The sequence below is a fragment of the Phycodurus eques genome, chromosome 4, assembly GCF_024500275.1.
Source record: "Phycodurus eques isolate BA_2022a chromosome 4, UOR_Pequ_1.1, whole genome shotgun sequence".
Classification (NCBI taxonomy): domain Eukaryota; kingdom Metazoa; phylum Chordata; class Actinopteri; order Syngnathiformes; family Syngnathidae; genus Phycodurus; species Phycodurus eques.
Genome location: NC_084528.1, coordinates 19,294,874 through 19,311,254, shown reverse-complemented (window position 1 = coordinate 19,311,254; position 16,381 = coordinate 19,294,874). Strand labels below are relative to the sequence as shown.

The 16,381-nt window shown below is 43.7% G+C and overlaps 1 protein-coding gene across 4 annotated transcripts in view; it reads right to left on the bottom strand.

The window, feature by feature from the left end:
* Nucleotides 1-5,073: 5,073 nt before the first annotated feature.
* fam131bb (family with sequence similarity 131 member Bb) overlaps nt 5,074-16,381 on the bottom strand; it is a 33,944-nt gene continuing 22,636 nt past the window's right edge. For 2 of the 4 annotated variants that reach the window (XM_061674445.1, XM_061674446.1), the window contains exons 3-9: nt 13,558-13,593; nt 13,112-13,214; nt 9,356-9,580; nt 9,075-9,215; nt 7,318-7,631; nt 5,832-6,098; nt 5,074-5,590 (exon numbers count right to left, since the gene is read on the bottom strand). In XM_061674445.1, the coding sequence (XP_061530429.1) occupies nt 5,345-5,590; nt 5,832-6,098; nt 7,318-7,631; nt 9,075-9,215; nt 9,356-9,580; nt 13,112-13,214; nt 13,558-13,593 (1,332 nt within the window). In that variant the 3' untranslated portion in view covers nt 5,074-5,344. The remainder of the gene's footprint in view (nt 5,591-5,831; nt 6,099-7,317; nt 7,632-9,074; nt 9,216-9,355; nt 9,581-13,111; nt 13,215-13,557; nt 13,594-16,381) is intronic. The other 2 variants (XM_061674447.1, XM_061674448.1) reach the window with 1 other exon arrangement.

Genomic DNA, 16,381 nt, shown 5'->3' with positions numbered 1-16,381 from the left:
AACAGTGCTCTCCGTTTTGCCTCAATTGATTGCAGACATGTTTAATAAACAATCATTTTCATACAGTAGAGAATTTTTAATAGTCGATTGATCGATTACCAGGTGCAACCCCAGTACAACAGAGATGAAAATCTTCATCAATCAATCAATCAATTTTAAGTGGTTATCTTTGTCATATGTTGTCATGTGTTAATGTGAAAAAAAAATAAATAAATTGGCAAAAATAAATCCCCAACATCAGCTGATTAAAACAGCCCGACCGTTGAATCGGTAGTAATTACACTTTATAAAACCAGTGTAATTCTTTAAATTCTCTTTTATTTAGTGCTATTTGTCTGAATTAAAAACGCAAATATTTTTTGGGGGGGGTAAGAAAAGAAAGGGGAATATGAATTTAAAGTTATGAGTTTTTATGAGGTGGAGGTGCAGCACAGTACCAAATGGCGTGCAAACCAGCGGTTAGAACAACAGTTGTAAACCAATTCTTGTCATTCATTGGTAAATTCAATTGTCATCTCTAACACTTGAGGAGAAATTGACAAAAATAAACACACATGCTAATGTTAGCCGAGCCAATTGCTGTGCCTACAGCGCTATAAGGCACAAAATCATATTCCAGAGTATCCTAATTGCCTGCAGCCGCGCACGGTCGTTTGTCAGGCTCTTGTCGGACACATTTGGACTGTTTAACACTGATTCTCATCCAGTATCCTGTTCCGACTGATGCATTAACTCATTCACTACCATTGACTGCTTTTGAAGACAAATATCAATGTTAACCGGGAGGGCTGACAGTGAATTAAAAAAAATATATATATATATATATCCTGGACTGAAATGCTTCACCCGTTTTCAGACTGAAGACCGAAACACACACACACACACACACAAACACACTCACACACACAGATATATGCACAAGGCGTTTGGTTTGTCTGTTTATTTGCTCCACAGGAGGAGACGAGAAAAGGAGTTGGAGTGGTGGGAGGAGGTTCGTTCGTGCAGGAGTGAGGCGGAGGAGGAGGAAGAGAATGGGAAACAAAACATGCAAATGAAGACATGAAAAGAAAAAAGGAGGATACCAGAAGGAAGAAAGGTCCATCAAACATGCGTGAGTGCCAGTTTTTATACACTTTTACAGAAATGGACTGTAATTTCACACAGAAGCCTCGTTTTTCCGAAGCACCGCGCTTCCAAATGATCCATATTGTATGTTGCTGATAGCCTCCAAAATCCTTTGGTTCAAAATATTTCCAAGCTTTTTTTGGGCAGTGATACTTCTGACATGACGACACAAACATAGAAATACACACAAACACGTACAAAGGAAGCGGGTTGAGCGGCAGTGGACTCATACAAAAGGAGAGAGATTGAGAGAGACGTGTTCCTTAAAGCCTTTACATCCACCAAAAGAAATGCGGCTTCTTATTTATTCATTCATTGAGATTTGGATCAACAAAATAAAAGTAGGAATTCACCCAACCCAAGAAAAGAAGAAGCAGTGCCATTCCCCCTTCCCCCCTCGGCCAATGCATGTTGCCTCTTTGAGGTGAGTCAATACAGAACTAAAGCAGCATCTAATAAAGAGACCCTTAAAGAAACACAGAAGTATCGCATAAAACGATCAGATTCTGTACAAGCTCATCCTCCCCAATTGCTCAAGAAATAAAGGAATATGTGCCATTGTGTAAAGACATTCTGTTCGGAGTGAGAGCTCTCCTGCTCGTCACAAAGGACAAAACAACGCTAAAAGTCAACTTTTAATCCCTCGCCAAGTAGTTTTCTTGGCATCCATGTGCGCCAATCCCGACAAATTTACAACTATGACACCTATTCTAGCTTCAGGGATTTCAAGTAGAAAAATAAACATAGTCCCACCATTGCATAAAGAAGCCATTAATACATCAATTCATTCACACACACAGTATACTGTATCTTAAGTTTCCCACACAATCAACAACATGAGGAGAGGACGCTCCCCGACAGAGAAGAGACAGGTTTCCATGCAGAGAAACAGTCTCTAACTGCACGCCATCCCTTCCTTTCTTTGCAGAAAAATATTTTGAATGCAAAAAAAAAAAGAATAAGTAAAAAAATGCTAATATGTCAGCACACAACCAACTGCCTCACAATAATCACACATGAGCAAGGAAGAGGCCTTTAGCGCCGCCTCATCTATTCCCTGATTGGCTGATTGAGCCGCACACGTAGGTGCGAGGCAGACCCACACAAGTATGTTTTCATCTCCAGTCTAAAGGAACTTTCACATAAATTATGAATGCAGGCCTAATATGTGAGTTAAGGAGAACATAAAAATCCAATTGTAAACAAAACAGTGAAAAACTGAATACTGTAAAACTGAATACTGTATGATAAATTTGTGAGTCTAAGGTGTTTTTCAAATACTATTTACATCTATTTAACACAAGCTGACACTGGCAAGCCAGCCTTGTGCCTGCCTATTGCTGGTTACAGTTTGAATGTTCATGTATTTTAGGTCCAGAAGCATTTTTATGATTATTGGCTTTATACACCACCACAATAAAACAGCCATGATGAGATTGAACTGTTGACTTTCAGCTTTGATGTAAGAGAAATAGCATTTACCACTGAGGAAGTACAGTTCTTTCCACCCCCCCCCCCACAGAAATAAGAACATTTTCAGAGACTCAAATGTATCTTTGTAAATGTTACACTCTTGGTAATACTTAGCAACCATTGACAGTTTCCTCCCTGGAGATGCCTTCACTTGCTGCTTATTTGTTGGATTAGTTGCCTTCAACTTTGCATAAGTCAAAAGCATGCTTTTAAGCTTGCGATCTGACACGGCCATGAAAGAATATTCAATTTCTTTGCCTTGTCTCGAGTGGCTTTTCACAACATCAGCAAAAATCTGGAGAAGCTATGCGCTGTATAGTCAAAATGTAAGGTCAAGAGATGCCTTCATGAATGTAAATAATACACCACTGGTGGCATTCATGCACAGGAAAGGCGGATTTGCCTAAAAATGGTGGACAGGTCGAACCAATGTCAAATTGTATTACAATGACAGGAAAAGTATGGAGAAGATGATCCAAAGCATACCACAACGTGGAAAACGAGATAGAGGCAGTCACTGGTATTGATGAAATTACTGTTGTCAAACGTCACAGGATGACTTTAAAGTAGGGATGTCCGATGTCACTTTTGTTTCAGACCGATACCAGTACGAGTATTCACTGAGTACTCACCGATACCGAGTACCGATACCACTTGTAGTTTTGATACATAACATTTCAGTCAACACAATGACATAATTGTGAACAAAGACCTTGCTTTAATTTCTTTCTCTTTCTTTCTTTCTGTCTGACACACATGATTTGCCAGTGTTTCAAACCACCACAGTGTAGCGCCAACTATTGTCAAGGAGGACTTACTCAGTGTTCGATTTTGTTTGTTTGTTTGTTTGTTTGGTATGTGTGTGCTCGATACCTTGAAATAGGGCTGGTATCGGACAGATAGCTGGTATCGGTACTCACCCATCCACACTTTAAAGGCAAAGAAATGTAACATTCTTCAACAGCAAAGTCAGTACCCTGATCTCAACCCTATAGAGCAGCAAGAGCTACACAACCAGCAGCAAGTGAAGGCGTGGCAATTTAATGATGTTCATGGACTCTAAACTTCAGACAAGAAGCTTTTCATCCAAACCACCCACAATAGGTAAACATTTGTAATATGGAGAGACCATATAAAAAAGTTTATTTTTTATTTATTTTTTTGTTTGTTTGTTTTACCCCCCACATGCGTTAAACACAAATATATTAAAACACACTTTGTTAAACAAAAACAGTATTTGAAGAACAAACAAAAAAAAACCAAAAAAACAACTCCAAGCATAAAATGTATAGAAAATTCTGTATGTACAGTTATCTTAGTGTACTGCATTGCTGTGATCCAAAGCAAGACGCTATCAGGTTTTTTGTGAACTGTCTCCTTACATGCAACTTTTGCCTGTAAGGAGACATGCATTTTTCTTAAATTGTATCTCTCATTTTTCTCCAAGTGCTTGGCCTGTCTCTTCTCCAATAAAGATAACCTAACATTTTCCCCTTGATACTCAAAGTCTACACTTGACATGTTGATTATTTTATTTCAAAAACCAAACAGGTGGTGTAAAAAGGCAAAATCATTTTTGAAAAAAAAGATATCAATTTCCACATACTTCTGGACCTGAGTGTTTGTAGTTGTAGTGGTGCAGAACAGATGAGCCAACAGTGAATTCCATCTCAACACACAAATCCCTTGGAAAGCGTTCTGGTTGAGGCCAGTACATTCAAATAGTAATCATCGTCATCATCATTACGTGAAGGTTGGCGTTGTCAAGTGGCTGCGTTTTGGTTACTGAAAGCTTACAACAGGGGGACTCGGCCAACATCAACAGTCCAGAAGACAACCTCTGATAGGTTGGATTGCATCAGTGCAAAAAAGAGAGCTCTGTCTTTTATTTATTATTTTTTTCCCCCTCCATCATTCCCCCCCGCTACAAGCCCACTGTAAATCCTTCGCCCCGCCCCCCCACTATGGTTCAGTGCAAAGTCTATACAGTGCTGTATAGTACAGGTACGCCATAGGAACATGCATACAGTGAGACAGAGTAGGAAGCACACTTATCTTTACAGTACAATCCTTATCTGTGCAGTGTGTGTGTGTGTGTGTGTGTGTCAGCAGGATCAGCAACATAGAAGTTTTCATCATGTTCATCGTCAGGGGGGTTACCATAATTCATTCATCCTAATGAATAAGTAATAAGTACAAAAGGGGAATACAGTGTTCTAACGTAAACTGCCGCCCCCTCTCCTTCTCCTTCTCTTCCTCCCTCCACTGAAGGAAGTTGGGAATATTATATACTTAAACGTGTTTTATTTCCTCCTGCTCCTTCCCCCCCTCATGTTATTACAAAATTATTCTTATAATGTTTTATGTTAGATTATTATTATTATAGGTTGATGGGGTCGCATGCATGTATCAACCACACAGCCACCCCCCCCCCCCACCCCCACCCCCCCACACTGCCTCCCCCTCCATCCTGATCCTTGATGGTAATGTCCGTGTAGCTTCTCATCCTCTCGTCATGTGTTTACCTTTGGGATGTAAGGCTTACAAAGTTTGTTGCATCAGGTCTCCTTTTCAGCATGAGTCATATTTCTCAATTTCCAAAGAGTCCATCTTGCCCAGAAAAAAAGTTTTTTTTTTTTTTTTTTTTTTGATACCTGAAAAGCAACAGAATAATAGATAGATATTGTATTACTAACGGTTGACTCCTGGTCAGTTTTTATGGTGGAGTCACATGACAACCCGGAAGTCAGTTGGTTGCCATGGAAGCGACTGGGCCCTCTTCTTGCTGCCCAGCGTCCTCTTCCTCTTCCTCCTCCTCCTCCTCCTGTAGCGTGTGAGCGAGGCCGGCCGGCGTGGCGTCGCAGGCCCTCTGCTCGCCCATTGGCGATGCCGGCAGTTGGCCCGGACTACTGCCGCACGAGGCGTCACCGGGATGCGTGGGTGGAGTCAACGTGGACGACTCTGGCTCCATACACAGTGTCATCTCTCCATCCTTGATACATGGATACGTAGATTAGTTGGATGGATGGATGGATGGATAGATAGGTAGGTAGGTAGGGTAGTGGGTTGGATGATCGATGGATGGATATAGGAAGGTAGGTCAGTAAATGGGTTGATAAACGGGTAGATGGAGCGATAAGTAGAAAGGTAGGTTGGTCGGTGAGTTGTGTAGGTGGGTGGATCGACAGATAGATGGATGGATGAATAGATAAGGTATCATTATGTAACCTCACTTTGACATCCTCCTCTTCCTCCTGTTGCTCCAGCAGCGGCGAGTGTTCGTTCCCCACCAGCTCCTCCCCGGTGGGGACACAGAGGCCCTGTTCCACCACGGCCGCCGTGCCCATGTAGCCTCCGGCCTCCACCTGGTAGGCCTCCATCTGACCTGTGTTCCAAAGATCCACCAGGGGCGGGTGCACTTGATGGACCAGGCTGTGGATGGTGCTGTTGGGTGTCGCTTGCAAGGAGTGGTTGGCGCTGTGCAGCCTGTGTTCCAGTGACTAGAAAGCAAGAGCGAGGAGACTGAGATGAGAAAGTAGTTGGGAAAGATCTGCTGCGCCTATTGTAACGTGATGTAACAGGCATATAGCTTGTGAAATATACACAAAGCCCATTTTGTCCATACAGACAAGCACGTAAAAGCCACACAGTACACTGCAATGTAAACCGTCTTCAGTGGAAGAGAATCACAATGCTTTTGTCAGAATGTGTCACTTTGAACTCAATTGTAAGGAGGGAGTAAAAGTAAAAAGTCATTAGAAAAATAAATACTCAGGTAATGAACAGATAGATGAAAAATCTACTTAATTACAGTAATGACGTATTTGTGCTTCATTTGTGCTATTACAGTATACGATAGTATACTACAGTATACAGTAGAACCTATCTTTTTGTGATTAATTCATTCCACAAAGTCTGACTAAAACTGAATTTTACAAAAGCCGAAGCAATATTTCCCATAGGAACTCATGTAAATCTAATTAATGTGTTCCAGACGCTAAAAAATACTAACAAAAAATACAATTTATATTGAATAACATTGAATAAATATAAATGACTCATGAAGTAGATAATTAAACATTTTACATCAATTTTACCTGTATTGAAGACTTTTGATGGCATATGGAATAAGAAGGTGGCGAGAGAGGAAGCCATTTTTGTACTTAGATACAAAGTCTTTCTTGAACCTTCTTTATCAAATGTCTTGCACTAAAAGCAGGCTAGTACTGTATATAACAGTTTCATCTCACTTTATTTGGCACTATGGTGGCTTATTCAGTAGTCGCACTCGTAACTATTTTGTGCTTATCGAGTGTGACTGAAATAAGTGGCCCACAAAAGTGTCAAGAAACTTCTTTTATTATAGTGTGTGCTTTTATTTTGCAGGTCTGACTTCTGACAGACAAGACAACTTGCAGAGCAGACCGGGAGGGTCATTTGAGTTGTTAATAAAAGCTTGCATTGTGTAATGCGCCTTGCCATCTGTTGAACCCTTTATAACCAACTTACCAAATGCTACGGATAAACACACCGAGAAATGAATGGCCGCGTCAGTTTTTTTTTTTTTTTTGGTACAAAAACTGAGTGGATATACGAAAACTGAAACAAAATTTACATGGAAAAAATGGTCAGAAACCAAATCATATGAAGCCTCGGGCATACGAAAACCGAGGCTCCACTATATATTCCGATACAACAACACTGCCCGTGCATGCTCGCCTGTTGCTGTTGATACTGCAGGAGCTGCTGCTGTTGGTAGTGCTGCATCTGCTGGATCTGCTGCAGCTGCTGCAGTTGGCTCTGCTGCTGGAGGTTAAACTGCTGTTGCTGCTGCTGCTGCGACAAGAAGTGAGCAGCTGCCTGCTCGTCGTAGCCATCGGTCCCCACGAGGTAGGAGCCCGCCGGGGGGGACGCCACGCCGGACGGGTCGTCGTTGATGGGCTCCCAAGCGTCCGAGGAGGAGAGGCAGTAGTGTCCCTGGGAGACGTAAGTGTGAGGCCATACCTCGGCTGAGGAGTGATGCAAGATCTGGTCTGCAGAAAAGAACAAACGGGAGAAAAGAGTCAAGCTTGAATGTTTATTTTAAAAGCGTACACATACTTGGAGTACCGTTCTTACAGAGGAAAACCTGGATTAGTACGCAAGTAGTAATAAGGAGTGGATAGAGTAGCCAAAAATTGCACTCAAGAGAACTGTTACTTCAGTGACTCAAGTAAAAGTAAAAATAATCCATCCATCCATTTTCTGAGCCGCTTATCCTCACTAGGGTCGAGGGTGTGCTGGAGCCTATCCCAGCTGTCATCAGGGCAGGAGGCGGGGTACACCCCTGAACTGGTTGCCAGCCAATCGCAGGGCACATACAAACAGACAACCATTTGCACTCACAGTCATGCCTACGGGCAATTTAGAGTCTCCAATTAATGAATGTTTTTGGGATGTGGGAGGAAACCGGAGTGCCCGGAGAAAACCCACGCAGGCACGGGGAGAACATGCAAACTCCACACAGGCGGGGCCGGGGATTGAACCCGGGTCCTCAGAACTGTGAGGCTGACGCTCTAACCAGTCGGCCACAGTGCCGCCAGTAAAAATAATCTTCCAAATAATTTTAATACTAAAAGTATTTACTGAAAATCTTCTCAAAGAGAGTAACTGGTGAGTAACTTCTGATTCATCAAATCAGAGCATATATGTCAAACAGACAAAACGTTATTTCATTCTCAGGGCACTGAATCAATTTTAAGTGGACTGTTCAGAACAGAAGAAGATGAATAATGGAGGTCCTCCGTGACTGCTCAGTAATTGTCATACTTACTGTTTTTATTTGATTGTTTTTTATTCATGGCCTATATGCGCTTTTCATCAAAATATGTATTGTAATTCTGACTTTACTACTGTGTTACCCTAAGTTAGTGATGGACTATGCACATTCCGACTTAAGTAAAGGTAGAGACTTTGGTTACGCCGACGCCATAGGAAACTGAGGACCTAGTGTATACTGTACATGACTATTTCTATTTCCTATAGAAATATTTTCAATTGTCCTTCATACAACTTCAAGACTCAAGGGAAGTAAGTTTGCACAGGAAATCCAAAAACTCAGCATAAAACTCTCCCCCCAGAATTTTAATAGCACCATAATTTTGAATCATGAGTTGTGTCACATCATATGAGCGCGATACAGAAACACTGTGTTTTGCTTGTCCTCAAGAGGCAGATATAAATTGGACCCCAGAGTAAACACAGCCACAATTTTTAAACTTGGAGCTTGTTATTTTTGTGTGTATTTGATTTAAGAATAATGGGATAATTTCATGCAAATGAAGCATCATAAACCTTTAGTGTGTAAGGACCACAACAAAGCTAATTAAGGCTGACTCTTGCATGAAGGCTAAATTATCCAAATGTGCTGTTTATTCTTACACTGCCATGCTGCAGGATATTTGCCTTTGTGAAACTTTGCTCTGTGCAAACTTTACCTCGACTGGTAATGCTCTCCTGGTTGACCTCGCTCAGATGCGCCACGCTGCCCTGGTTGGATCCCGACCGAGGGCTCTCGCCATCCATCGATGTCCAGGCCAGGAGGGTAGCCTCGGAGATGGCGAACTGCTGCAGGATGCCTGAGGTTAGACGGCAAAGGACACGCAGGGTCTGTAGCTTAATTGGCTGAATAACTGGCACGAATGCCAAGAAGAGGCGGAGGAGCACTTGACAGGCACCGTAAAGGACTTTGCCCTCGTCAGTGGGTGTGTTTCCTAACCTGCGGTGAATCGGGCCTCCTTCTCGCCATCGCTCAGGTCACTGTACGCGTCGTTCTCCAGCCGCCGTTCTTTTTCCCGCTCCTGGGTCGTGATGCGGGACTGGGGGATGCCCCCTACGCCTACCGTCGCCATGCCCCAGTTTTGCCACTCAATCATGTGGGCGACGCGGCCCTGGGCCATGGCCGTGGGCTTGGTTACTCTTTCCTTCATGGTGCGGCTCACACCTGAAGGACGGACGGACGTGTTGAGTTCGGGAGGAGGAGGTGATGCAAGAGAGGAGTTCAGGGACACGTAATTTAGAGGGAAAATGGAGAAGAGGGATGTGGACAAATACAAAAGAGGGGGAATGGCAGACAAAGGATAGAAGCGTTATTTCCAAGTGTGTGTGATCGTTTGGTCGCACGTGTTCTGATGGGCTGTCAAAATATGTGAAGCCTGTAGGGTTCGACTGATATATTGCTTTTTCATTTGATGCTATTGAGTAGCAAGTTATGTCTTTGAGTATGAGTGATATGATGTTTTTACACGCTCTCGCCAGACACTTCATTATGTACACCTCCACAGGCTAATCTAATAAAGATCCAATGCAAAATATTGCTTGGTTTTGAACGACACATGCCAGAGAGGCATTCATTTAACATTATGTTTACCATTGTTTGTAATATTTTGGTCACATTATTTATCTCACTGACAAGGCCAAAATCTTGGAGCCGCTTAATCATCATACCGAGAGGCGCACCTAATATTTTCCCCTCTCGTCGAGCTAAATTAGAATTAGATTAGAAACACCCCTCTCCAAACTACAGTACACTCATAATACTCATAAGTCTCATTGTGTACCTGAATTTATTGTTGAATGAATAAATCATCTGATTCTGCTATTGAGATTATTCAGATACAGTAGATATAAAAAGGCTACACACCCCTTTTCAAATGCCAGGTTTTTGTGATTTAAAAAAAAAAAGAAAAAATGCTATTTCGAACTGTTCATAATTCACTCCACCTTGTCAAATGCCTCAGTTCCATCTGAAGAAAAACAGCCACCACCATGCTTCACTGTAGGAATGGTGATATTTTGGTGATGAGCAGTCTTGTGTTTGCGCCAAACATACAGTACCTTTTGGAATTATGGCCAAATAGTTCAATCTTGGTTTTATTGGACCATTACAAAATCTCCCAAGTATGGGGAAAATGAGTAATGGGCTTGTAAATGTTTTATATTGCCTGGACATGTGCAGGTGAATGAATTGGATCTCAAATACGCATTTTAATTTTAATTTATATTAATATGCTCATATACAATATTAAGATACACTACCAGCTTCACATGGAGATATTTAAGCATACTGTTCAGTCAAAGCCTACTATTCAAGCAGTTGCGGTTAAATGAGGGTGTTCATGAACATGGATTACGAGAAAAGATGAATGACAAAGGTTATGGAGATGACATTCACGTGTTTAAATGAGATTGAGCCATCCTGGCCTGAGCAGACTGGAGAAAAGAAGGAAGGAAGGAGGGGATGAGATGGATGAGTGTGGTCTGTCAAATGTGCATCACAGGCTCGAACGGGTTAATTGGGGTGATGTGACAGGTTTGGCATGAGTAATGAGTCGTGGGCCTGCTGACACGCTAGCGCCAGAGCTAAGTTGGAACGTGCTCTGTCTCCTCACTGTCAATCAGCATTCCCCGGAGTACATTTGTTTCCACCGGGAGGAATTCATATCCCACAACCAAGCTGACGGGCGAATTACATCTGAGCTGCTGACTTCCCTGTGACTGGCACACTGTACGGCGACACATAATACCGTATACCGCTGGCTGTTGTATGCTCTCTGATGGAGGCGAGTGGATGAGATGAATAAATGATGTGAATGTTTGTGAATGTCCATGCAGTAGAACAGCTGCGCTGCACTCAAATAAACTGCACTGCAGAAAACAACTAGATCAAGCCAGTGGCCGCTAGTGGCGTTAGTTGCAGGTAGGTACACCACTGCCAACTGACAGGGCTGTGCGTTAAATGTTGACTACAGAGGAGTGATTCAATACAGTGGAACTTGTAAAGACGAGTGAGGCAAAATTACTATTGGGAATTTTGGTGCTACGAGTAGAGTCCAGGAGGCTACTACTGCATGACACATGCCTACTGGTTGGGCATAGTCGTTTCATTAATGCAGCGCAGTAAATCACTAGTGAGGTTTAATTGTATAATAGTAGTAGGAAAAAGTGGCATTAGTAGTGGGAAAAAAAACACAGTCGCTCTACCAGTGTGTAGATTTGTCTTACAAGTGAAGAGAAAGAGCACACTAGTACATGGACCTTAAAGTGGATATCAAGGATATCGACAAATTGCTCAAACGGCTTTCCATAGATTAGAGATTGACTACACGTTCTGACTTCCAACCCCCTGTCATTATTTTTTTCATGCATGAGTTAGCTGAAGGAGTCTATTTGCTTTTATAGATCCAAATTCAAAAACGCAGCCACATGAGCTTTAGCTAGGCGGCAATTGCATCTCAAGCAGCTCTCTAAAGTTGCCCAAAACCTCAGAGACCTTAGTTCAGAGAATCAAAGGCTTAACTGGGTGTTTATCTTTTGGGGGACTTTTTCACAACACTTATTCCAGAAGATAGAACAGGCTCAACAAAGTGTAGTTGAGCAAGAGAAGAAGAATATACTGTACTGTACATAAGCAAATTCACATTCAAAGCACAGTAAGACTTCAGTGTCCACCATGTGTTATCTCATTACACCTTTGTTCAAGTTCGCACTTGAGTATTTTATGTTTTTATATCTTAATATTAACAGTAGTTAATTTATTTCCCCCCTTGTATGACTGCTCAGAATGTTAAAATGTTACTTTTAAATAATTGCTATTTCAATTATTTTCAATGGGATTTAACAGATTGGAGATTTGTGTCCCTGAATTGATTGCATTTGGCCTTAGAAGTTCCACTGTATAAATGAACATGTCTCCAAATCTCCATAAATCTTGTTTTTTTTTTGGAAGTAATTTCCATGGTGTTTCTGTTTGGGGCTGTCAGTCCCCCGTTTGCCATCCAAACACCATTGTGGTCGTGTGTCAATTTTGTCCCACTTTACCAATTCTGCCTAGCAGTAAAATGCCACACAAACCAAGTGACGTAACCAGGAAAAAGAATCAGGAAATATGTCAGCTGCTCACGAGCTAAATGTATGTTTTCATAATGAATTACACTGGTCTGAGTAGTTCAGCACTATCCCGTTGAGAGGCGAATTGGAAGGAAAAAAATGCATTAGTGAGTAACAGGGTTTTCCTGGTATGTAACCTAGCTAAGTGGTTGTGGCCCCACCAGTTTTCACTATTAATACGCCACTGGATGAAACCAAAAAACACTGCACTGAAAGAAAACACTTGACTGCACTTGATTCAACTCCAGTGAACAAGACACTTTGCACAAGTCAAAACATCCAAACTGATTAAAATTCAGTACAACACAGAGACACAGAATTACTCTATAATTCACGTCACCACTCACCTGTTCTCAGAGCAACAAGCAGCAAAGTGATGTGTCTATTGTCTTTTCAGGCTGATTTCATTCCGCCAATGACTCACGCTGAGTCATTGACTATCACAGTGTGGGGGAGCAGGAAAGGGGGGGGGGGGGCGGTGTTGATAAAAGGGGAACCCATTTCGGGTACCATGCTGACTCCAGCGTCCGTGGGGGGGACAGAGCCAACATGGGGTCTTTTTACCGGTCACAGCACAGACACACACCTGACACACCTGACAGAGAAGACTTAGCCAGAGCTCCGATGCCGTAGGCGTTCGAGTTCCTCTTGAGGCGCGGCAGGATGGACGTGGTGTCCTCCATAGACAGCTGGAGAGAGGAGGAGAGAGGGATGGAGGAGGAAAGGGGAGAAAAGAATAGTATGGACGGTGTGACGGGGCACACAAAGACATCGAGACAGTGTTAGAGAGAGGTGAGTGGAGGGGAGAAGTGATGGCGATGTTGGATTAATACAAATCTACATTGCCCTAACCATTATTGCATATTAATGTGTGCTTATTCCTAATGTGCCCAGTGTACACTTAAAACAACCAACTAGACTGTAAAACCAAGGTGAGGAGGGTGGGGGTTGTGAAGGCCCGACCTCTAAGTGATGTCGTCCGATCAAAACGAGGCGACAAAAGGGGAAAAGGAAGGATGTCACAACACTTACATTGATCCCCTCCCATGAACACTCTGAACGCCCATGCTGAGGAGGAAAGATAGAACGAGGGGAGGGACGGAGTGAGAGAGAACATTGACATGCACGGAGGGTAGAGAGCAGCAAATAGGCAGATTGCAACAGATAAGGGAAATTGCACATGGGACATGCGAAGGAAGAAGACAAGGCGAGATATAAGACACAGGTTTTTCCAGAAACGACAAAGGCGAGGACCAGAATGACAGGGAGAAGGGAGGGAATTGAACAGCGATCAGTTTGGATTTGTTCACTTATGAGGAGCAGACTGAATATGCAAGGGATGAATGAAGCTGCCTCGACAGTTACACTCTTGGGTACACCTGCACAATCCAATAGAAGAGCTGTTTAAAAAAAACAACAACAAAAAACTGAATAATACTCGGTTCTGCTTAGGGTTACAAATGGGTGGAAAACTTCCAGTACTCTTAAATTTAGTAGATTTAAATTTAGTAGTTTATTCCCATTAAATCCCATAAATGCAACTTGTAAAGTTGCCAACTTTCCCCCTTGATACGGGCTGTTTGGTCCCTGTCCCTTTCGCATTGCCGGCAGTAAGTCGTATTCAGCACCTCCAAATCTGAGGCCATGGTCCTCAGTCGGAAAAGGGTGGAATGTCCTCTCCAGGTCAGGGATGAGATCCTATCCCATGTGGAGGAGTTTAAGCATCTCGAGTTCGGGGATTACCCAGGACACGATGGAGAGACAATGGGCCAATCCAAATTCTACCCCTCAGCCCTTGGTTCACCCCTTCGCCTTCAGTTCTGTGCATTCCCAAAAACAAAGTGGTGTCCCAATTCTAAGACGAAAGGCTACAATCCCAATTCTGTATTTTAGCCCTCATTTCACCATTGTGCCCTCGATTTTGCGCATTCACGAGAACAAAGGGGTGTCCTAATTCTCAGTGAGGCTTAGGGGTAGAGAGCTAAGATGAAGGGTTACGTAACCCTTGAAACCAAGTGAAGCCTGGACATTATTTATGTATGTTGGCTGGGCTGGCAAAGTCTCGGGATGCCCGTGGAAGAGCTGGATGAAGTAGTTGGGGATCGAGAAATCTGGGATTCTCTACCTACATTGCTGCCCCTGGAACCTCACCCCAGATAAGTGCAAGAAAATGGATAGCTGAAGTTTCAACATTAAAGTGACAGGAATTTTGCAACCCAAATTGTTATTGACAAACAGATGTGTATCCATTACAAACATCTCTTAGTATAATTCTGTGCAGTTCTTCACCACTGCAACCACAATCATAAAAATATTGCCAAAACTGAGCATTATTTTGAGGCAATTTTTGTACTGGATCCCATTTGTTGCTGTACAATTGTACATAATGTTTTAGCTTCTGACTTTATATTGCACAGTATAAGTGTATGTGTGTAATAGAAAGACAGAAAAAGATGCCAATAGTATCTGATGTAGCAGTCAGACAACACTGAAGCTTGCAGCATAGAGAGTGTGTGTGTACGTGTTTGACTGTGCATGTACATGTGTGTGTAGTCTGCTGCTGAGGACAAAGAAGATAAGGCAGGATTTCTCTTTATCAGCAGGGCATTAACTAGACCAGGACACCGGGTGGCTACTGGTAGTGCTGAAAAGTCGATATTCACAGTCAGTTTTAGTGGAGCACCAGTAAATTAAAAGTGGAAACATTTTTGTTCAACATTCATCGTGCACGTATATCCAGACCCCTCCTAGAAGCCGTCACCTTATCGTGGTGGAGGGGTTTGTGTGTCACAATGATCCTAGGAGCTAAGTTGTCTGGGGCTTTATGCCCCTGGCAGGGTCACCCATGACAAACAGGTCCGGCGTGAGGGACCAGACAAAGCACGGCTCAAAGACCCCTTATGATAACGACAAACTATGGACTCGGTTTTCCCTTGCCCGGACGCGGGTCACCGGGGCCTCCCTCTGGAGCCAGGCCTGGAGGTGGGGCTCGAAGGCGAGCGCCTGGTGGCTGGCCCTGTACCCATGGGGCCCGGCCAGGCGCAGCCCGAAAGGGTAACGTGGGTCCCTCTTCCCATGGGCTCACCACCTGCGGGAGGGGCCATAGGGGTCGGGTGCAGTGCGAGCTGGGCGGTGGCCGAAGGCGGGGACCTTGGCGATCAGAAGCTGGCTCTAGGGACGTGGAATGCCACCTCTCTGGAGCCCGAGCTGGTGTGTGAGGTCGAGAAGTTCCGACTAGATATAGTCGGACTCGCCTCCACACACAGCTTGGGCTCTGGTACCAGTCCTCTTGACAGGGGTTGGACTCTCTTCCACTCAGGTGTGGGCATACTTATTGCTCCCCGGCTCGGCGCCTGTATGTTGGGGTTCACCCCGGTGGATGAGAGGGTAGCCTCCCTCCGCCTTCGGGTGGGGGGACGGGTCCTGACTGTTGTTTGTGCCTACGCACCAAACAGCAGTTCAGAGTACCCACCCTTTTTGGAGTCCTTGGAGGGGGTGCTGGAGAGTGCTCCCGTTGGGAACTCCATCGTTCTGCTGGGGGACTTCAATGCTCACGTGGGCAATAACAGTGATACCTGGAAGGGCATGATTCGGAGGAACGGCCCCCCGATCAGAACCCGAGCGGTGTTCTGTTATTGGACTTCTGTGCTCATCACGGATTGTCCATAACGAACACCATGTACAAGCATAAGGGTGTCCACACGTGCACTTGGCACCAGGACACCCTAGGTCGCAGTTCGATGATCGACTTTGTGGTTGTGTCATCAGACTTGCGGCCGCATCTCTTGGACACTCGGGTGAAGAGAGGGGCGGAGCTGTCCACTGATCACCACCTGGTGGTGAGTTGGCTCCGATG